This window comes from Pimephales promelas, chromosome 9 (genome assembly GCF_988280905.1).
Source record: "Pimephales promelas chromosome 9, fPimPro1.hap1.1, whole genome shotgun sequence".
In the NCBI taxonomy this organism is placed as follows: Eukaryota; Metazoa; Chordata; class Actinopteri; order Cypriniformes; family Leuciscidae; genus Pimephales; species Pimephales promelas.
This window is the reverse complement of record NC_142777.1, coordinates 28681685-28706254: the sequence shown is the minus strand read 5'-3', so window position 1 is coordinate 28706254 and position 24570 is coordinate 28681685. Positions and strand designations below refer to the sequence as shown.

General features: G+C 38.5%; 1 protein-coding gene across 4 annotated transcripts; it reads left to right on the top strand.

Annotated features, from left to right (window-relative positions):
- Positions 1-2809: 2809 nt before the first annotated feature.
- Positions 2810-23163, top strand: LOC120488623 (uncharacterized). Of its 4 annotated transcripts, XM_089134951.1 has the most exons (9): positions 2810-2931; positions 7857-7914; positions 10412-10617; positions 10925-11021; positions 12973-13105; positions 16133-16393; positions 16563-16937; positions 18687-18846; positions 23015-23163. In XM_089134951.1, exons 2-9 carry the CDS (start codon positions 7910-7912, stop codon positions 23161-23163), a joined length of 1386 nt encoding a protein of 461 aa, XP_088991077.1. In that variant the 5' UTR covers positions 2810-2931; positions 7857-7909. The 4 variants fall into 4 exon arrangements, with proteins under 4 accessions (XP_088991077.1, XP_039541177.2, XP_039541178.2 ...); XM_039685244.2 differs by lacking the exons at positions 2810-2931; positions 7857-7914 and having other exon boundaries at positions 10223-10617; XM_089134952.1 differs by lacking the exons at positions 2810-2931; positions 7857-7914; positions 18687-18846 and having other exon boundaries at positions 10223-10617; positions 23015-23156.
- Positions 23164-24570: the final 1407 nt, after the last annotated feature.

Genomic DNA, 24570 nt, shown 5'->3' with positions numbered 1-24570 from the left:
GTCCTGCATGGTACAATTATGGACCAAGTGGGCATGGTTTTGAACTGGGAACACATATATGGGTCCTGCATGGTACATTTATGGGGCAAGTGGGTATGGGTTTGATCTGGGAACACATATATGGGTCCTTCATATATTTTCTATGGGCCAAGTGGCCATGGGTTTGAACTGGGAACACATATATGGGTCCTGAATGGTACATTTATGGGTCAAGTGGGCATGGGTTTGATCTGGAAACACATATAGGGGTCCTTCATAGAATTTTTATGGGCCAAGTGCCCATGGTTTTGAACTTGGAACACATATATGGGTCCTGCATGGTACATTTATGGGACAAGTGGGCATGGTTTTGATCTGGGAACACATATATGGGTCCTACATATATTTTCTATGGGCCAAGTGGGCATGGGTTTGAACTGGGAACACATATATGGGTCCAGTATATCATTGATATGGGCTAAGTGGCCATGGGTTTGAACTGGGAACACATATATGGGTCCTGCATGGTACATTTATGGGTCAAGTGGGCATGGGTTTTATCTGGGAACACATATATGGGTCCTACATATAACTTGCATGGGCCAAGTGGGCATGGGTTTGATCTGTGAGCACATTCATGGGTCCTGTGTGACATATTTATATAGGCTAAGTGGCCATGGGTTTGAACTGGGAACACATATATGGGTCATGCATGATGCATTTATGGGTCAAGTGGACATGTGTTTGGTCTAGGAACGTATATATGGGTCCTGCATGGCATATTTATGTGCTAAGTTGGGTTTGAACTGTGAACACATGGGTCCTGCATGGTAGAGGCGCAAAGTAACTACTTTGTATTTAGGCCTATTGATAACTTACTGTACTATTTTTAATAACTCTACATGTAGGCTTATCAATCAGACTTTTAAAATTTTTTTTTTAAAACAAACTTTTTCTTATCAATTATGATTAGTTGATTTTTGTGGTTTTAACTTTAGGTAAAGGAAAACACACATCCAGCCCAAGAAGTTACGGTGACATCAGTGGTTAAAAGTAACTTGCTCTAGCTGATTATTTTTATTTATTTATTTTTTATTTATTTATTTATTTTACAAATTGTACTTTCGAGTATTTGTGTAACACCAGTACTTTTTCTTGTAATAGAGTAATAGCGATAGAGTGTCGAAGTGATGACGACACTTTGTAGGACAACTTGGAAACGGCACCCATAACGGTGCATGGGTTCCCTCGATCGAAAAGCAATGCATTTTGACCATAGACTTTTGGAGAATCGCAAAAAATAAGATCTGTGTTTAACTAAGAGTTGTGACCCGTTTTGTCTATTAAGATAATCTTTACAAATTAATCCAAAATGTATACATTTTAAAGCCTATATGAAGTCTTTTAACCCTTCTACATCAATTAAAAAAAAGTTACACATAGGTAAAAAGAGGACTAAAATGTCCATGTCAAAAAACTGTCATAAAAATGTGACGCTTTGGAGCACAGACTTAAGTTTGGTATCATTTTAAAGAAGACCCTTTGCAGATTATTGCTGAAGTAAAAACAATAATAAGTAAATCCAAAAAAAAGTTATATAGGTATAAGTTTATGAAAATTATTTATAAAAAATATTTTTTATAAAATATATATTTTATAACTCAGGTTGAACTCAAAACAGCAATAAAATCAAAGCCATAAATCTAAATAGGTTGTGTTCCAAATTTGAGGATGATATCTCAAAAAATTAGCTTTCGGTAATAGTTTGTTTGGGCGTAGTAACATATTTTCCCCATTGGGTGCCAGCAAAACCCCACTGGAGCTCACAGTGATTGGATTTGAATTTGCAGTTTTTCTCTCTCAGTATTACAAACACACACATGCGCGGACACACATATTTTTTTATAACACACATACTAACCACACTCTGACATCCATACCAACACACCAACACAAATATTGTTGCATAATTTATCCCATTGGCTCTATAATATGCCGAACCAGAAAACAGGAATAAGCGATATTTGTTTTATTGGCCAAACTTAAAAAAATGGCACCATCTGATAAAAAACAGTAAAAAAATAAAAATTTGAAGCCTTGCCATCAGAATTAAAGCCTCTTAACAAAGATTGCATAATTTTATAGTTAACTGAACCGGGGATTAAAAATTGCAGTTTTAATAGGTTTCAATGGGGTCATTTTTGTCCAAAAGGCGCTGAGAGGGAGTATTTAATATTTTTTTAAGAAAATGACGGTGAAATAATAAAATTCCAATAAAAATACACACCTGTGCCAAGTTTTTTGCAGTTAGCTTTAACACAGGCAAAGTGATCCAAAAAACAAAACTAAAACGGACAAAAATGTCCATAAGGATGCACAAGGGTTAAAAAACACAAGCAGACACAATAAAGTTTAAAAAAAAAAACACAAGCTGGTTAGAACTGTGTGTTTTATGTCATAGATCAAAACGTGAAAATATATAGAGGCTTTGTTATCCACAGAACTTATTTCAGGCGATTTAGCAAAAATCCCATAGACTTTAGAGCGATGGAACCTTATACTGTCTATGGAGGGAACGGGGAGTGCTAAAATGCTAACTCACTTCCGCGTTTTGGCCTACTACAGATTGACGTCGTAACTTCGGCACAACAGTACTTGCATTTGAGTACAGATGTTCAGTACTCTTTCTATTTATGCACACAACAATAATTAGGTTGATTCATATGAAGCCAGCGAAGAAGTTAACGTTTATTATTTCTCTGACATATTTACTATTTTTACTGTATTTAATTGTTATTCAGTCAGGCAGTTCTTAGGACATCTATAAGGGGCTTGTATGCAAGGGCCCTTTTTCGCGCTCTAAACGTAACGGTCTGTTCGGAAAGCATCTCTGCCAGCGGACACTTCGAGGAGAAGAACTTCAGACATTCACATCAGATATTCACGAATGAGGTAAGTTTAAATATTATGTTGCCAGAAAAATAAAACTGCCAGTGGTCTGTAATGTTTTTGGTTTGGGCTGTTTAATCTGAAGTAGAATCTAACCAAAGGGGAAAATAGCGGGAGAAGTTGGACAATTCATATCACGAATCACGATATACTTTTAATAACGCTGATATGAGCTTTAAACACATTTCCGATAGTTCGATATATGATTACAGTGTTTCACAGGCGTTCATTCGGTCGAGCAGAAAGAGCTGCAACACATTGACTACGTTTACATGCAGCCAAAAACCCGTTCAAAACCGGTTTTCTGCCAATTTTTGCTGCTGCTTTGTCGAAAAATGCTACCGTAGCGCGAATTGATCACAGAATGCCGATTAAAGTCGTGTGAAATACAATTATAATACAATTCTAAGTTATGAGTAGCTACTGTTTACTGTAGACTAACGTTACTGTTTTTATTTTTAAAAACGGTGTGAAAAGTACAAATTATAAAATATTCATCTTTGACTTGTCAAAGCACCTTTCCTCATCATAGTAACTGAAACTTTCAGTTATTCCTTTTCAGCTGGCTGACCGTACAAATATTCATATGATAGTAAGCATTTTTTAAAGCGAAATTATACATTATAACAGGAAAATGTACCTTTTGTAAAAAAAAACAACAAAAAAAAACGGAGTGTGCACATGCGCATAACCGGTAAGCAGCAAATCTCGAACACCTGTTTATTAGCAATAACCCGGTCGTGCACGGCCATGGCTACGTGAGTGATGACACACCACAGAAAGGGCCAGGGGCCCAGCAGCAGTTGGCTGTGGTCAGCAAGTGGCTCAACATAGACATGTACATTGAGAACTAACGTTAGTGTGGGCGCCGCGGGCGCTCGCTCTAGTGTCGCCCTTGACTTAGCTGCTACTTCACATTCTCTGCTGCTACTGCCCATTAATCGACAACTCACAGACACCGTGTCCTAACTACACGCGACGCGACGCCGCAACACGTGATAAAAAAGGTATCTTTTCCATGTTAATCAGAGTTTTGTCCTAACCAGACGCGACGGCGACACGCGAAGTTTCTAATTTAGAAACGGTTCCTATTTCTGCGACGTCGCGGCTGACAGAATGAAGAAATTATACTGGTTATGAGTATACATTATTTATTTTTAGTTAAAAATAGTGTGCCACATGTGATAACGGATAATTTACCTCTAAGGCGCCCCTCAGCCACACGTTTAGTTACTTAATTACTGATTATTAGATTGAATTGATGATTATTGTCAATCTTTTTCGGGGGGTTGCGTTACATTACGTTGGGCAAGTGCTCAGCTGCTGGCGCGTTGATCGGAAGCAGTATACACCTGGTCCACAGGGACGAACACAGAGAAAGCAACAAAATACAAATAAGCCCAGTATAAAAGTAAACCTTCTCAAGCCATTAAAGTGTCAAACGAAATAAATGTACTTCCCGATGTAGCCTCTTGAGATTCACGGTGACCGACGTGCTTTTTGGGCCGATACATAGCCTACTTTATTTATTTTTTTGTCTTAACGGCCCATAAAACTCGTACATCGGCAGCCCATTCATTTTGTTTTGCTTAATTAGCGGCGCTGAGTTGTTTCCTAGTATATTGCTTACTTACAAGTATAGAAATTTGTACACAACTAATTATGAAAGTTTATTTTTCATTGCATTTGTTTTACAATATAGCCTATTAGTAGTGTAATATAGATAGACACTGTAATTAAAAGAGGTTTGAAATTTTCTTTGTTCAATTTTCACACTGAATTGCACCTGATTGATTTATCTTCTACAAGTTACATTACATTACACAGATAAAATGTATTTGTACAATGCAACTATGTAGGATCATAGAAATATCCTGGATCGTTATTTGTAGGTAGCATTTGAGTGAACAATTTGTTACAGATGATTCTTCAACTTGTTGAAGTTTTGGAGTGATTTATAAGAACATTTTTGTTTAGTTTAATAAGTAGTCATCAGTTTTGGGCATGTTACTTAAAGTAATTAGTTTTAGTTACTAGTTACTTCTCACGAATAGCAACTGAGTTAGTAACTGAATTAAAGAATTATAACCGTAACTATTACCAGGGAAAGTAACTATTGCGTTACTTTAAAAAAATAAAAAGTTAAAATAGACCTATGTCAAATAACTTGGATGCACCCAATATTGAATATGTTCAATTAATTAAATGGATTGGACACTATAGAACTAATTATTATTATAAATCATTGTACACTTGTCTACACTATTGTAATGTTGCTGTGGGACAATGTGGGGAAACGCCAATAAAATGCAATATTATTTTAAATATCATCATTACTGTAGTAGATCATAACATACATACATAATACATAATTTTAGGTTTAGGACTTTGAATAATATTGCACAGACCACAACTGGCAAACAAATAAGTCCTAAAATAAATTATGCTTAAATGTACCAAAAAAATAAAAAATAATAATCAAAAAAAATACATACAATCTTTGTAGTGAACATTAAAATGATAAACAGTTTTACAAGAAGTGCTCCCAGAACCAGAATTCCCAGAACGTTCCCTGCAGGTTACTTTTTAGATTTTATTTGTATAACTATATTGATGGTGCAATATAGATAGACAGGCGAGACGCGACACGTTCAGAATTAATAAACTTCAGTGATACCCCTAGAAATTTTTTCAGCAGCGGTGCTGTTAGGTGCCGCCGTGCCGGAGGTTGTTACCAAGCCGCGATGGGCGGGGTGGGGTGGGGTGGGGCTGTGCGGTTTGGGGAATTGCACCTCCGGGATAATTTTTTTTTTAAATAACCCCTTGAACCATGAGTTTGAAAAATGTAGAAATACATTTTCCAAACACATTAGATCCATCGGCATGACAAGTTCCATCATTACGCTTATTCACTGCGTCTTTGTTATTGTAAGAGGTTAGCGACCTAGCGGCTGAGAAAAATACATAATGTAGCTTTAATGGGGTCATGAACAGAGAATTCAAATTTTCCTTGATATTTTGACAGTTAAGAGGTCGTTATACTATAAAAAAATAACCTGTAAGTTTTAAAACTCAAACTAAAATGTAGAAATTGATAGGGGAAAAATTAAACGTCACAACCTAGAAAAAGATTATTTACAATTTATTGAACATTTTTCTTAATGGCAAAGGCCACACCCAATCTGTGAGCACTTAATTTTTCTGGGCTTTTCAGATGTGTGTGAGTGAGAGTGATACTATTTTATGATTTGCAAGAAGCCTTATGCTCATCTAGCCTGCATTTATTTAATCAAAAATACAGAAAAAGCAGTAGCCTAATATTGTGAAATACTATTACATGATGATATCTGCTCTTTTTTAAAGATTATTTTATTATTAAAAACATCATATTACATATAACATCATATTAGAAATGATTTCTGAAGGTTTGTGTGACACTGAAGCCCCGCGAAGTGACAAAGGCCCCCCCCCCCCCCCCCCCCAGCTAACCTCAGCTCCTTCATGGTCCCCATCTGCCTTTCTCTTCACCAACCAGTTATAGATTCATCTGAAAAATTAAATAATATTTAACTATCAGGACTATGAGCAGTAGGTGATACTTCTTCGTCCTCATGGAAACAGTTCGTACCGCTTTCTCTTTTCCACAAGTGCTCGCTGTCCCGTGGAGTCTCTCGTTGCTATGCAACCTTGAACAGAGGCGCGATTGGATAAACGAGCGCGCCGCCGCCGCGTCACTTCTATTCTGAGTGGAGCGCGTATGCCTTATTTAAATTAACGAACGGCCCCTTATGGCAACGTGACATTAGCCTAATCGAAAATATTTCCATTTATGGCTCTTTCCTCCGTTCTTGTCAACAAGTGGATTCAGAGCCACATTAGCAGCGCTGCCGGTCGCCATGTCTGTGTTTTTAGGTGTATAAGTGAATGAAGTGAATGTCATGATATTGCTGATCATGAAAAAATTTTGCAGCGGTGCTGAAAATCCAGCGGCGGCGCTGCGCCGCTGCTGAATACATTGTAGGGGAAACACTGAACTTTTAATAAACTACAGAACAGCGCGAGTGGGAAGCAGTGCGCCTCACACGAGCAGAATTTATGCCCCGAGAACGAACACTGCAAAACACACACAGGTCTGTTAACTTATAACTCCGTAACAAGTAACTGAAAAAGTAGGGTACATTTAAATAAAGAGGCGGCGTGCGTACCTCACGCGAGCAGGGATTATATTATCCGAGAACGGCACTGCATTAGTGATATAAAACACATACACAGGTCTTTTAACTTAAGCAATATTTTTAATAAGGTATTGTCTTCTCACTGACAAAGTAAAATAGATTTAAATAAATAAAACAAAATTGTGACGTGACGTCCCAGTAAAATCTCAAAGTCTCGCAGTAGATTCATTTAGATTGATAAAGGGTAAAAAGGATAATTCATTTTGTTTCTATTATTCTGTTTTCCACAATGTCAAAACAACACTGCTTAACCCAAAAAACAAGCACAGGCATGCACTTCTGTCCATACAAACTCCGTTGTTCTGCGCTCTAGCTGGAGGATACTCCCGTTGCAGGGACACTTTTAGTAGTCCAAGAAGAAGCAAATATATTTAAATAATATAAGCAATAAAATATATACACAAATATAAGTAGCTATAATGAAGTTATATGTTAAGTGTTAAATTTCACCAGATTTTATACTGTTAAATTAAAACATATTCAAGCGTGAATGAGAATTTTCGAGTGGGATGCCAGGTGTGCAAAAAAAAAAAAAAAGTCACTTTTTCAAATCGAATACTAACCCACCGAACGAATATTCGAATATTCTGGTCCAGCCCTAGTTATTCTATGTTCATTTATTACTTATCTTGCTATTGATTGATAGTTTCTGTTGAACACTGATTTGCTCAATTTTTTTCTGATTTCATTAAGGTCTTGCCAGACAGGAAAGTGACAGAAGGACGTGTACCCTGTTGTTTATAAATATGGCGTAAGTTTCCATACATTGACTTTAAAGTTTCCTTTAAATGCTCCTGATATGTTATAAGACATTGCCAAATGATGTTAATTTCAAATGCTTATATCACTAACTTATATCACAGTTGTTTAGCCAGGATTCTCATCTCAAAAGTTTTCATTTCTCATTTCCCTTTTTTGGCCAAGGAAAAACCCTGATCTTGCTCAATTAAACTTGATTATAGTATCAGTTTTGGCCACAATCTTACATATGACCCCTTTAAACAGACCATCGCAGATTAAGGATGAGTCACAATCTTTGGCTATTGAAATATATTATCTGAGGCACAATTATTTCACACAAACTTGTGTGACAGTCATAAGGTCTTTATCTTAAACACCTCAATATGTCTGTCTGTTTTATAAAGTATAAAAGCTTTGTCTATTACAGATCCAAACGAAAAATGGATTATGACGACAGTCGTTGGACTAAACGAAGACGTGTTAAAATGAAAGTACAGGAGCACTTGAATTATTTGGAAGGCTGCCAAAATGACATTGTGCCAACAAATATGTATTTCAATGCATCAGAGAAAGACTTTAAGTCTCATGGAAGTAACAATTCAAATGACAAGCAGATCTGTGGACATCACAGTGAAGAGTTGGGGTCTCAAAGTGATGACGAATCACATTCTGAAGTTGTTTCCAAACACAATTTTGAAGCCCAAAATGATCAGACTGATTCGGAGAGCACAGTTGAAAAATCAGACACTTGTAGCTTTAGTGACATTAGAAGGAAATTAAGAGACTGGTCAGTAAATCACAATATTTCACATAGTGCCCTGTCAGAACTGTTGCACTTATTAGTGCAGTGTGGCTTGGAGTTACCAAAAGATCCAAGAACTCTTTTGTCAACCTCAACAACCTACGAAATCAAAGACATCGGAACTGGATGCTACTGCCATATTGGAGTGTCTAACGCAATCATTTCAGCTCTGTCACAGGAAGCACATTCCTCAGTAGATACTATAACACTGCGTATCAACATTGATGGTATACCCCTCTCAAGCAGCTCTAAACAGGAGTTATGGCCTATTCTGGCTAAGATCAAGGAACTTCCCAGAGCTAATGTTGGTGTCATTGGTCTGTTTGCTGGCCCAACAAAGCCTCAATGTATTAATGAATACCTGAAGGATTTCATTGAGGAGTTGAAGCTATTAATGCATGATGGTCTAGAATACAATGGAAGACATTACAATGTTGCTCTTCCAGATGCATTTATCTGTGATGCACCTGCTCGTGCCTACTTGAAATGCATCAAAGGTCACACTGGCTACAGCTCCTGCGAGCGATGCACTGAGTATGGGGTTCATTTAGGTACAGTTGTGTTTCCAGAATTGACTGCACCGCTGCGAACAGACTTGACCTTTGATCAGCAGCTTGATAGTGACCATCACCATAATGATATAGTCTCACCGCTACAAGAGCTTGGGATTAGAATGGTCTCAAGCTTTGTCCTTGACTATATGCATTTGGTATGCTTAGGACATGTTAGAAGAATTGTACGTCTTTGGACCAAGGGACCTTTAAGTAGTCGTCTTTCTTCTTCCACAATCAACATGATTTCTGATCACTTGGAATCAATCAGAGCAAATCTCCCACAGAATTTTTCACGTAAGCCAAGGTCACTTAGAGAATACAGAAATTGGAAGGCCACTGAATATCGACAGTTTCTGTTGTACACAGGTCCTGTGGTACTGAAAGGACGCCTACCAACAAGGCTGTACAAAAACTTTATGATACTCTCAGTTGCAATGAGGATACTTCTCAGTCCAGCCTTGTGCTCTGAGCACTGTGAATATGCAGGCAAGCTACTGAAATGTTATGTGACAAATTTTGGACAGATATATGGATCCGAGCAGCTAGTCTATAACACTCACTCGCTCATCCATCTTGCCGATGATGCCAGAAAATTTGGTTCCCTAGACAACGTGTCATGTTTCCCTTTTGAAAATCATCTAGGGACTATAAAGCGGATGGTGAGACGGCCCCAAGGCGCAGTTCAACAACTTGTAAGGCGTCTCAGTGAAAAACAGCATTCACTCTCCCTTAAATGTGGAAAAGAGAGGGCAAATAAGCCTCTAAAACCACATTTCTCAGGTCCGACTCTACCTGATGTTCCTGTCCGCATGCAGTACATGAAGTACAGACATGATGGCAATATAATTTCATGTCGTAAAGGCAACAATTGTTTTAATGTTAAGGGAAAAGTTGCTGTGGTTCGGAACATTGTTGAGTTGGTATCGGGGGGTATGTACGCAGTCTGTCAGTTTTATCAAAAACAAGACAGCTTTTACAACTACCCTATTGAGTCAACGTGTGTGGGGATTAGAACAGTGACACGGCTGTCTCACCAGCTGCATGGTGTGTCGGTCACAGAGTTAACTGAGAGACTAGTACTTCTGCCATTGCAGGATGGAGCTGTTGCATTTGTCCAGTTACACAATCAGTAACCATTATGAACTTTGCAGCATGTCCCTGTACTGTATCGTCGAGTTTATAGACGAGATTCATAATGGCAAAGCTGTGGTGGATATAATTCCAACTTGTTGGATGACCGAAGACGACAGTGAGTGTTTCTGGCCATCAGGCCATAATGTAACCAAGGCTGTGAAGGACCGACACAAGCCAGAGGAATCGTGGCCGAAATACTCCATCAGAGTACTTGGACGGGCAGGTAAGAGGTTCTTTCTGAATTTGACAAATACTTTGGCTGTAATCTATGTAGCCCAGTGTCAATAAGACATCAATTTCTATAAGTGCCAATAATGTAATTTTCAAATTTAGGCTGTAAAATTGAGATTTCTATATTCAGTTGTCTTTTGTCTAAACCAACATCAGCCATCATAAATGGTAAACAATGTTTTTTTTTTAATGTTTATTCAACTCGAAGAATTTAGGTGCAGACACCTAATTAAATAGTTATTTTTTTTCACGGTCACCATAGATTGCATACCAAAACCCTTTTTCCTTTTGTTATTAAGACACTTTCGAGGCTGCTCGCCAAAAATGTAAAAAAGCGGAGGCAACGTCTGACTTACAGACAGATGTTGATGAAATGGCTGCAAGGCGAAAAAGGAGGTAATGTAATACAGAATATTTGTGGCGTTGCACGATTTCTGGCTTTAAAGGACAAGTACTGTTTTTTTTTAACCTGTACTGTTTTTTTAAAAACCTTGTTTCTAGCTTGTGATATTTTTTCATAAACTTACCCCGGGAAGTTTGGAGTCACTATTTGTCCTTCGGGAGATATTTTGATCCATGCAATTGCGTCCATTCCAGCAAAACGGTAGAAGTCGGGGCCAGTACCATTTCAGCCTAAATAAAACATTGTCAGTGACAAAACGTCTTCTATTCACCAGTATGTATGCATTGCTAGTGACTTGAACATGTCATCCAGGCATTTTTAAAAAGATCTGTCAATATGAGCTGATTTTCCACCAAACAATTATTTTATTTCAGCCTTTACACTACATTCAATGGCCTGCTAACTTGCTACTGCTAGTTTAGTATAATATCCGAATATCCGATTCTGAGGATGTGTAGGACATCTTCATTGTGCAAAATTATGTGGAAGTGACATCATTGACGTATGTCAACCCAAAGCTATCTAGATAACCTCAGGCTAGTTTGCTAAATTCTTTTTTAAAAGCCCTGGAAGACAACCAAGCCACTCGAAAGTCAACGAGGGATAGCACTAGCAATGTATAACCATATATTTGTGAAAAGAAGGCGTTACTGATAATGTTTTATTTAGGCTGAAATGTTACTGGCCCTAACATCTAGTGTTTTGCTGAAATAGCACTCATTGATATGGGTGTAAATTTCTTGCAAATGACAGGTGACTCGAAAGTTCTCCGGGTAAGTTTATAAACTTATTTCATGCTAGAAATAAGGTCCAGGTTCAAATAGGGCTGTCGCGGTTATGGAATTTCCCTTGCGGTTATGTTGAGTGGCTCATAGCACGATATTCGGTATTACCGCCATTTACATTATTTATTTATTTATTTAATTTATATGTATTTGTTGCTATATAAATAAAGTTTACGATGTGGACAAAAACGAGGACATTTTTAGTAACCAATGTAACCGAAACTAAACAGCGTCTACAGTATATGCGCATCGAAAAACTTTCACTCAGCGCGCATATTGTTATGACAACGGACTTTGAGCGAGTCATTGAACCGTTCATTCAACGAACACGTTTAAAAAAGCTGACTCATTAAAAGACATGTAAAGAAACAAGTTAATTATTTTTAACTTTGAGGTTCAACTTTTCAAGGCTCAGCTGAGCAGCGATGCGTCGCATGGGCAACGCTGATGCTTCACTTATTAGAGGCCAATATAGCATTGATTCAATGCGTGACTCACTGATTTTATTTCCCCGCGACTTCCTTGTGCTGTGGGATGCTGACCAGCGTTGCTGCTGACGCGCATTTATGGGAAAATACCGCTAAAATGATGATGCGACAAATATTTCGCTTCCCTTTGACACGACAAGCTTTTCACGACTTAAAAGACAGACACAGGTAATTGCACGCGCTCTGTCGATCTCTCTCATTCACTGTGTGAAGCCTGTAGGCTACACATCACCATGATAAACAGTCTTGTTATCATTATGAACTTGTTTAACATTCAATACACGTACATTAAGTTCAAAACAAGAAGGGTATAGCCTTATAAAAAAAAAAAAGTGAATATCGCGATTGATGCGGTTGACTTGTCAGAAGCGGTGTACTGCAATATTGCGGTTACCGCGACAGCCCTAGGTAAAAAAAAACTTTTCCTTTTCCTTTAATTTCCATTTTTCATTTACCTCAAATATGGCAGTTGTTAGAAAAATGCCTTGAAGCCACATACAATAAAAAAAAACTCATTTTGGTGGGAATAAATTATTAAAAAGAATATCGATGCCAATATTTTACAGTCCAAAACTAGATCAGTACGCCACTAACAAACAACAAAAACTGTTTTTTTTTTTTCAGTGTATTCTGTTGTAAAAGTTTAAATGTATGTTTTTAACTGAATATAGAGCACCAAAACCCCTGCTGGCTTCCAGTGACGACGAAACGGACATCGAGGGAGATGTGTTGCCACCTACCCCTCCCGAGGCGTTTGTGTCTAAGAAAGTGTGGAGTGCAGGTGAAGCCCGGACAAAAAACAGGGTTAGTGATTAAGTGTTTGAAATGATTAAGTGAAACTACACCTACAAAAAGGAGAAATGAAAATGTTCCTCCTTCAATGAGAATGTAGATATAGTAGCATATGGTCAGGATTTAATGTACTTTTTACTTTAAAGAATTACTAAAAAAGCACTGGAGGTTGCTTTCACTTTTTTGCGTTTTTAAGCCTCAAAAATGCCGTCGCCGTGTAAACGAAAGGCACATCCGATAAAATATTGTTACGTTTTCACCCGCGAGCGTTCTCGTGTAAACAGGGCCTAAGATGAGTTCATACATAGCTTTCTCGTCTCAGTGTGTGCACTCAATCGCTCTGCAGCGCGAGACAATTTGATCACACTTGACTAGCCCAGTTCATTCAATAGGGGCCAAGCAGAGAAACGACTAAACACCTCCACGTTTTCCCTATTTAAATACAGTCACAGAGTAACTCAACCAAGAATGGTGACACAAAATAAAACGTTGCGCTTTTCTAAGCGTGTAAAGTGGATAACTATAATGTATGGCGGAATACCACAGCAAGTGCTTGGGAGCACTTCAACTTGGCGTAGTATGGGCTATGTGCACAACTGTAGTTTCGAACTTCCGCTTTTGTCAGAAGTCGGCGTATCAGTTTCCGGTCTACGACTGGTCATACGCATCCACTAATAAACAAACAAGATGAGTGCTGCTGTTGTACGAAAAAAGAGTTCTTAAACACATCTAAGTTCCTAAGAACTGTAGTGGATCTAACCTCCTTTTCACACCCGTTTGCAGTGTGTGTTGTGGTGCAGGAGCGTGCTTCTGCGTTCAGTGCGTTCACATATTATGATGCGTTTGCACAGTGAATAACTGATCCGCGGCTGTACAACAAACACATACTTAATATTTTTATTATATTTTGCGCATCGATCAAAATGTCTATTTTGTGCAGCCATTGCGCACGAAGGTTGGTGTTTATCAGGAAGCAGTAGAAGCTCAAATGGCTGTTAGCGACTTGAAGCAGAGCAAAGTGCCACACAGTCTTCTACGCAGGTTAGGGCTTTCACTTTTCACTGGTGTGGTACATATAACAGCAGAACAGCGATCGTTTCCACGCCGAATCTATTTCTGCTGTGCTGCAAACGCTGGTGGTCAAAATGATAAAGATTGACCTGAAAATGTAGTAATTTCACCATAAATGCGTTTAATTAAATAACATGTAGTACTCTCACCATAAATGCACATTTAATCAAGGAAAACTACAATTTACTTCAACCAGGCGACAGAATGAACTCGTCTCGATCGTGGAAAAAATAAGTTTTGTGACATGCAAGATCTATTGTTTTAAAATTAAAATGCAAAAGAAAAGGCAAGTCGGCTGCTTTTGTCAATTTCAAGTTTTTATTTAAATTATTTGCGATTTTAATATAGGAAATATTTGACCACTTGCTTGAGCAACTTGTAATGCATGGAGTAATAGCCCTAACTTACATTGTTTAGATTGTGTTTAAACGTGCATACAAAGAATCGCAATGCTGACACATCAATTTGTTTTTAAAAATAAGTTGCAGCATAACTTCTGGACTTTAAATAAAAATATTAAGTATGTGTTTGTTGTACAGCTGCGGATCAGTTATTCACTGTGCAAACGCATCATAATAGCCTATGTGAACGCACTAACAGCACGCTCCTGCACCGCAACACACACTGCAAACGGGTGTGAAACGGACGTTAGATCCACTACAGTTCTTAGAAACTTAGATGTGTTTAAGAACTCTTTTTTTCGTACAACAGCAGCACTCATCTTCTTTGTTTATTAGTGGATGCGGATGACCAGTCGTAGAAACTGAAACTGATACGCCGACTTCTGACAAAAGCGGAAGTTCGAAACTGCAGTTGTGCACATAGCCTATATCACTCGTGAAAAGTCCTCTCCCTCTCCAGAGTGATGACATTACTGTGCCGAGTCCATAGATATATATGTGTCAATATAGATAGTCAATGTGCTTGGTATTCCAAAACCACAGACAGTGACTTTTTTTTTTTTTTTTTTTTTGTTAAGGTTTTAATGTGTGTGATTCATTTAATGGAAAGCACATTCACTTCTAGTTGTCTTCGTCCTCTATTCTGCAATGTTTTGGTCTCCCGTGTGTGTGGCAAGCTGTACCGCCAGGAGCGTGCAAAAAATAAATATATAAATGCAAAAAATATGACGTTGATGTAATTTTGACGTTTAAGCGTCAACATCATCGGGGCGCCGCTTCAGCACTAATATATATATATATATATATATATATAAAAATATATATAGGGTTGGGTATGGGGTGGGTTTTATCCGATACCAGTACCTACTTGGTATTTTTTAAATGGTTCCGGTGTCGAAACGGTACTTAAGAAAACGAAACCGCACACACTTTGTCAAAAAATAATACCCCTTTATTTACAAGGCCAATCTGGACACAATATTAACTTACAATATAAGTACAAGTAACATATAGTAATAATAAATAAACCAATATAAAATATAAGTTCACATTTACATACTATCAAATAAAACTATATTGTAGTAAACAGTGTAATTATACTGGAGATTAATAGAGATTACTAACAGGGTAAGATGGAACAGACAGTGATTCAATAAACCGTATAGTGTGCGCACTACGGAGAGGGAGAGAATGAGAGACTGTGTGTGAGCGCCTCATGACACAGAGACTCAGGGACCGAAATCAGGCACTGAAATGTTCATTCTTATTCGGTCTGGTTACTACCGTTTACGTCAGAACAGGTTCACTATTGGCACCTTTCGGTGTGTGTGTGTGTGTATATATATATATATATATATATATATATATATACCCAACTCCCAATTGGAGTTTCGGTACCCAACCCTATATATATATATATATATATATATATATATATATATATATATATATATTACTTTTTAATGGTAGTGTTGTGTTTTTAAATTGCTGCAGTGTTACTGGTATTTCTTCCTCTTAGGATATTTAAGAGGTGTTAATGCTGTATTTCTGCTTTCAAATTGTGCAGAGGACCATCCGCAGCCCTCGCGTATCCCAGAGGAGAAGCCGCAGTCCTCATGTGTCCCAGAGGGGACTCAGCAGACCTCATTTGTCCCAGAGAGGAAGCCACAGCCCTCATGCGTCACAGAGGGCACTCAGCAGCCCTCATCTGTCCCAGAGGGGAAGCCGCAGCCCTCGTGTTTCCGAGTGGCGGAGAAGGTGCCAGAGGAGCGGATCCCGCAGGAGTAGTGGATCCAGCAGGGGGAGCAGCCCCAACGATTCTGGGAGGGTGAGCAAATTCACAACGCCTGTTGATGTTACAATGCATTATGAGCTTGTAGATCTGCCATAGTATTTATATGAGTTTTTTTGTTTTCGTTTAGAGGGGTTGAAATGTTCTTTAAAGTCAAAGTTTTTGCTTCCAAATTGTAAAATTTGTCACAAAATTTGTTCACCAGGTAACCAGGGGCAGCCCAGGAAGACATAGTCTGACCCCAAGAAACCCCTGTGGGTCCCCCCGAAGTGGCCTCAGCATGAGCGTACTTAATGGCGGCCCCACCCCGTCTCCTGGCCACAGAGCAGCCCAGTTACTTCGTGGCCAAACTTTAGCCCCCCAAAATATTGACAGAGCAATGTTCATCAGATTAGTGACATTGCTTGAAGAAGTAAAAGACACACTGAAGATGCATGGGCAGATGCTTAACGCACTGCTCCAAAAAGATTCAATCCCAGTCATGACAATACCTGATGGCGCTGTTTTCCCCCTGACCAATGTTGAGGACGTTGTCGCCATGAATGAGAAGTTGTCAGACCCTGAATTCATGTCTGCAGTAGTAAGTTTTTGGGGGCCAGATCTTCTTGTTTTCCTGTGTTTTCTTTCTTCTGACAAAATCTTTCCAATGCTTAATGAATCACTAAACTTTGCAGAGTTCAAGTCCCATGAAATGACTTAAAGGTATTGTAGGTAGGTACAATTAAAATGTAAGTACTCTGATAAAAAGAGTATAAAATTCGAGTGACTCTAGACTGTTTAAACTGCACTAAACACAGCTCATTATTTCCAACCGGGACGAAACCGTCAACCACCCTTTTGCCACACAGGACCTGCCCACTTGCACGTATCCAGATCGTACCTGTTCAGATGCCCTTGTTTGAGCTTTGAAGATGCAAAACTCGACACAGGTCCTCTTGTCCAAGAAGTGCTCCTTGGACCCTTGTTGAACGATCTCCTCTGCTTCGCCAACCCCCGATCTGTCCTTGAGCTGATGATGCCCTAACATGACATCATGAGTTTTGCGTAAACATACACACCACTTTCAAGTGAAGTGGCGTGTTATCCATACGTATTTTGAGCTATCCGCGTGTATGCGTGTATGTCTACGCCATTAAATGTCCAAGTGATTCCGCGTGTATGTACACGCTGTTAAATGTCTGAGTGAAAAGAAGCAAAATGTAGATCTACATCTGCGATATTTTTTCCTAGGATGGTAGAGGAAGACTCATAAATGCTATTAACCCCACTAACAGGTAGGTTTAGGGACGGGGTTGGGTTATGCCATATACAGTATTTATATATACAGTAATGTAACGTTAAGTCAACGGTGTTCATAAACATGCTGAAAAGCGATTATGCTGATAGCACGCCAAAAATGGAAATACGAATTAAACTCTTACATGCCGAACACCATGTTATGAATCTTACATGAAATTCATGTTCATCACAGTGTAAATGATGGCCATGGAAAAACGTGTATCATGCAACCTGTTTTTAGCTCTGCCTTATAGATAACTAGCTCGTTAGCGAATCAATAAATATATATTTTAAACTTTACCAATAGCTTGATAATGAGTACTAAAATACATCTTATTTGTCTATCTTCATAGTGATAAAGTTAGATTTTTTATTACATGTGATTCTGACATGTTACTACATGCACTGCGCTCCTTCCTCTCCGCTCGTCTCAGGTAAATAATGCGTCTTCACCTCAGCGGTCGGAGTCGCGCGTTCATGTGTTTTGGGGGCGTGGCTTTGGAAGGAGCCTAGAAGGCAGGGGCTGGAGTGATTGGAAATAATGAGCTTTCTTTAAAACACTCATGAAAGGACTACAGACAATCGATTTTTATACTTTCTTTTTAAGAGTACTTACATTTTAATTATGCATTGATATTTACAGAAAGTTTAAACAAATTTGGTGAAAGGTTGTTTTTTTTTTAAATAAAATTCCTACCTACAATACCTTTAAGTAAACTTGAACATCAGTTCACTGCTGCATTGACTAATCTTAAATCATAAAAAACAGTCCTTAGTTAAATAGACAAGTTATAAAGATCATTATACTTATACTCGTGAGTTGTGTGTGAGTCTCTGCTTATAGCACACATGCCGGAAATGTGTCCTTCCATCATGTTGCAGAGAAAATGAAATACAGGAATATGTTGACACTTTTTTGACACATTTGCCTGGCAACAAGCTCAGAAATTGACAACATTTTGTTTTAATATTTTATGATATATTCCAACTTAATATGGCATTTCCTTCCTGTGACTTTGAATGTACTGTGCTCTTACTGTTTACTGTTAAGGTTGCCATGGTTGCAGACATTGGGGGCTCATCACTAGAGGACGCCACCAGGAGAATGATGAAGTTCATTATGGTACCAGAACTTCAACGGAAGTACAATGTGACTGGACGGATGGGGAAGCTGTGCTTCAAAGATCTGCGTCTTTTTGAAGTATTCTATCGTAAGTTCAGTTTTGTAATTGCTCAATGAAACTTATATTTGGCCTTTCTTTTATTTATCTGAAGTTAAATTATATGGTTGTTTGTGGGGACACAAAAGTCCTCCTGTAAGTTAGAACAGACTAGTAATACTAGTAACTAACTAGCAGTGTTGGGGGTAACGAGTTACAAAGTAACAAATTACAGTAACAATATTACTTTTTTGGGTAACGACGTAAAGTAACGCATTACACTAAAAATATTGGTAACTACACTACTTTACTATACTACAGAAACGCGCTTTTCTGCGTTACCCAAGCTGTGTTTGCCTATGTGGAAAGTTCTGTCTAGTGGTGCGTGCGCACCGTTGCCATAGAGACCGATTTGAGTGACATAGCTGCCGGTGCGAAGGAGAGAGGGAAGTTGAGACGGAGACGGGGTTTCGGCAAGTGGCAATATTCACATTACTTTCAGTTTATTGCTCAAAAGGACAAAAATATTTGTGTGAAATGTAGGCTACTGTAGTAAAGCCTAAGATTATTGTGATAATACAACAAAATATGTGGATATAAACACATGTATATAGACTATAGAACTAAATGAATGATCTCTATTTTCTAATTTCACTAAATATTTCAATACGTTTCGTGGACATTTTATAAAACATGGATCTTAGGCTCATTTTGTAAACATAAATAACTGGTTTAGATGTGCATACTGGGTGCCGTTGCGGAGATGTAGGGTAACTTACATGCTAGGTGCAGATTCGGCTTCTTGAAGTTGTTCATCCTCAGATGCGGCACCGCAAAAAAGCCGTGCACATCAAGTAAAATGGGTTTTTGTGTGACCGCCCACACCACAATGACATCAATTTTGCCGCGCGCACCTTCGCACTTGTGCGGATGCGTCAAGTATATAAACAAGGCTCGGAACTCTTGGATAACACAAAACAAAATGAACAGGATTGTTGCAGGGTTCATTGTAGAAGACATGCTTCCCCTGTCGACCATTAATCCCCACGTTTAGGTTTAGAAAAATGCATTTTAAAGGTGCCCTAGAATGTGAAATTGAATTTATTTTGGCATAGTTGCATAACTCAGTACATGGACATGACATACAGTGAGTCTCAAACACCATTGTTTTCTCTAGGGCTGTCAACTTTAGCCGTTTAGTCGACTAATCAGTCGATGCCGTCTTGGTCAACTGACATTCTTATTGGTCGACCAGTCGCATTTTTTTATCTACCAATAGAAATACATTTTCAATGATTTACTCCTTGATATTTATTCCTTTATAAGCAGTTATTTATTACTGTATTCTAAATATAATTTGCCTCTGTTTTATCCCCAACTTTAAATGCTTTAATTTAGGCTATTTTTGTAACTGCGCCACAGTTTAGCGCACACACATAATACATTCGGGAAAGGCACCTGTGGCTGGCTGCGCTGCTGCTTCGCGATCAGTAAGGGATATACCTGTAGGTAGTTTTGCTGTATTCATTTAGGTACAACACTACTTGTTTTGGCTTTAGTCAATCAAAATCTTTTGTCTGGCTGCATTTTAAAACAAAGATGACAAAACTGTGGAGGTAGGCGACCGCGTTGCTCCATTATGAGCGCGCACATCGCGTGCCTACATTTGAAATCGAACTTGAGCACGCAAAAGTCGTGAGCAGCGATTTTAACGGCTTTATCATGATTGTGATTTCTTAATATGTTTTCGTTTTTTATTTGTACAGTTGACGCATTTGAAAATAGCCTAAATAATGTAACAAAACGAAAATAAACCTACGCCTTGCAGCCTTCCTACAACACAGCCTATTTCAGGTTGTTTTTAGGCTTTTTAATTTTTTTTAAATGCCTAGATCGGCTGGACAAAAGTTAACCCATAGCTTTGTAAATAAAGAAGAATAGCCTGTATAAACGAGAGCTTTTGTTAAGATTTTTCATTATGTGGCAGATAGCAGTTATATTTTTTGTAGTGTGTGGTGTGATCAGGTGCTTGATTGTGACTGTCACAACAGACCTAGGACGGAGCTCCTCACTTTTTGCAGTTAAAAAAATCACTTAATTTTCAAAGAATTGTATTATTATTATAGTTTTATTTATTTTTGTTTTTTTTTCCCGTTTTTTTATAAATGCTCTATGACGATTGTTTAAAAAAGTTCAATCAAAACATCCATATTTTTTTTAGTTGACTAATCGTTGCGCAGGACAAGACTTTGGTCGACTAAGGATTTCTTTGGTTGACTACAGCCCTAGTTTTCTTCTTCTTACTTAAATCTCGTTTTTGAAAAACACCCCTGAAAAATAGGCGAATCTCCACATAATACCGACTGTTACGCAACAGTCGGGATCATTAATATGTACGACCCCAAACATTTGCATATGCCAGCCCATGTTCGGTGACAGACGAGACGGAGCTGCGCAGCCCAAGCATGGCAGTTGATCAGTGTTTGGATGTACACATTAACACAAAAGTGTATTTCAGTTCCTTCGTCCGAGCTTCTGAAGAAACAATGAGTTAATTTTTTTTTCTCTGGAAATTTTCAAACATTTCACCGACGACTGTTTCCTCAACTTCCCTAGAGCTGGCCTCGGACCGAGCTGATGTGTAATTGTTGTTCAAATTCAGATAGGTAACGTTAATCTTTCTCTTTAAAATCATTCAATACTGTTTATGCATCAGCAAGTCGAGTCAGTGACAAAAATATCAACTTCACATTCTTTCTTTTAGTTGGATGAAAAAAAAAAACGTATTTAAATTGTGAATAAATTATATACAGAAAGCGATCAAAGAACAATCTTTCCACACAGCTCGAGTTTAACTGGACACTTGCCAAACTCGTTATGAATTCAATGACGTACGTTACACTGCACAACAAAGCTCTTGCACATGATCGTGTCTGCATTAGTGAAAGCAGAGAAGGCAGAAACTGCATTGCAATGATAGGATCTTCATCCTCAAGATCGATAGACTGTCATCTGCTTGCTCAATGCTCATCACAGCAACACTTTATGTGATGGGAGTAGATCGAAAAACATCTCACGATTCGTTAATCTCGATAGCTGTAATAGTAAAAACATATTATAGCTGTAGTAAAATTATTCGAGAGAGTTTCACATGTAATACATGGCTATTTCATATGCAAGCATGTCAGCCAATCACAGCAGAGGCCGGTTACACACAGCAGACACGCCCCTTCAAACAGAGCGTTCAAAGCAGAGGCTAAAATCAGGCCAGGAAAAATGCCTTTTATTTCTAAATTATGACTGTTTTTGATCTAAAAAACATACTAACATTAAAAGGGCAACCGAGGAAACATTATAAAATATAAAAATAATAATAATTCTAGGGCACCTTTAAATTAAGATGAAGAATTTTATGGGATGAAGTAACCTTTATTTTTTTATTTTTCATTGACCTCTTCATTTTTTTGTTTTTTATTGCCATGAGTCAAATAAAAAGCTGGTTTTGTCCTCAGGAGAAGAGTTTTATTCTCCCAAAGCCTGTGTTTTGACACTTGTGTATTGAACCCCATTTTAAAATGATCCCACCATAGCCTCCTTTATCCTTTTGTTTGTGAATTTTACAGTGCGGCATATTTATTTGTGCAGACAGGGATATTGTTCTTTCATACCATTTTGTATAAATTTGTACAATAAAGTGATGATAGGGCAAAATGTGATGATAGGCTATGATGTTTGTCCATGTATCTACACGGTAAATAAAGAAACGTGAAAGTAAAGTAGTGAAGTTACTTTTCCAACACATTAACTAGTAAAGTAATCTCATTACAATTTACACAAGTAACTAGTAACTAATTACTTTTTTTGAGTAACTACCCCAACACTGCTAACTAGTAATAAAACGACCTGGCACATTAAAATAATGCATACAAACAAAGGGTTCGCCTCGGGAGAATTCATGAATTTTGATATATTCATGGAAAATGCTTTCTAATGTCGCTCATCTGGTGTGCATTTGAGGCTACTGTAAATTTCAACATGTAATAGAAAAAGGGTTAAGTATATAAAACTCCATGAAATTCCATGTTAAATGTCACCGTAGGGCAAACATTTTAGCTTACCACATGTGGAAATGTGTTTTACTTGACTGAATGATTTGAAGAGTTGCAAGTTGGAGCACATAAGAACCCTGCTGAACAGACTTATGCTCTTTTGTTTTTAGGTGCACTGAAGAGTAATGCAATTACTCAAAGTGTGAACCGGAAGCAAGTAGAAATGGCGCTGGGGAAGTGGTTCACCGGTGCACGTGACCGTGGAGGGGAGAGGGCTGCAAGAGCCCTAAGAGAAAAGGGAGCATCCACCACACCATGAGTTTATTTTTTATTTTTTGGTGATATTTTTTTATTTATTTTTTTTCAGAGATTACTTTTTCAGAGATATACTGTTGTGACATTTAATTTGTTTGTTGTTCAATTAAACAATATATTTCTTGTAGTTCAAAGCGTCAAGTGTTTTGTATTTATCTTGGACTTGCATACATTCATCGATTTTAGTTTTTCTTAGATTGTTTCCTTAAAATATTTGGCATGGTTGGGCTTAGATGGGCTTAGAAGCCCACTTTAAACCCCTTTAGGTAGGTGGGGCCCAAATGGGTCTGACATTAATTACCCAGTTAAGAACCACATAACACCCTTACAGGTCCCACTTAAAACCCATCTGGGCGTCCACGGCTGGATCCCGGGTACAAGCCTATTTTAAACCCCTTTAGGTAGGTGGGGCCCAAATGGGTCTGACATTAATTACCCAGTTAAGAACCACATAACACCCTTACAGGTCCCACTTAAAACCCATCTGGGCGTCCACGGCTGGATCCCGGGTACAAGCCTATTTTAAACCCCTTTAGGTAGGTGGGGCCCAAATGGGTCTGACATTAATTACCCAGTTAAGAACCACATAACACCCTTACAGGTCCCACTTAAAACCCATCTGGGCGTCCACGGCTGGATCCCGGGTACAAGCCTATTTTAAACCCCTTTAGGTAGGTGGGGCCCAAATGGGTCTGACATTAATATCCCAGTTAAGAACCACATAAGACCCTTACAGGTCCCATTTAAAGCCCATCTGGGCAATCCTAGGTGCAAACCCACTTTAAACCCCTGTGGGCAGGTGGGGCCCCAATGGGTCTGGCATGAATTTCCCACGTAGGACCCACATAAGATTCTTACAGAGCCCATTTAAAGCCCATCTGGGTAACCATGGTTGGATCCCAGGTGCAAGCCCACTTAAGACCCATTTTGGGCAGGTGGGGCCCAAACGGGTCTGACATGAATTGCCCAATTAAGACCCACGCAGTACCCTTACAGGTCCCACTTTTAGTATGTCTGGGCTTCCACAACTTGCCCCAATGTGGATCCCGGGTGCAAGCCCATAATGGGGCCCACATTTGCCGCCCATCAAGCCCTCATATGGGCCCCACATGTCATTGCTGGCTGGGTCTCTGAGCCACTATTACATTTCCACAAGTAGACATTTATTAAAATGATTTATCTTGAGAAAACCTTCAGAAGCTAAAGTGCAGTTAACATAAATTAAACTTCACTTTCAGATATGAAGTCTCTGTGCCAGGTACTTTATGCAAATTTCGCACAAAGACTTCACATAACTCTATCTAATATAAAGCATGTCATTTTTAACATTTCCTTTGTGTGAAAATGAAATGGCTTGGGGCATGTAAGTAATATAACCTTGTCTGAGCTGTTTCTTTTTGCAAAGTGCACC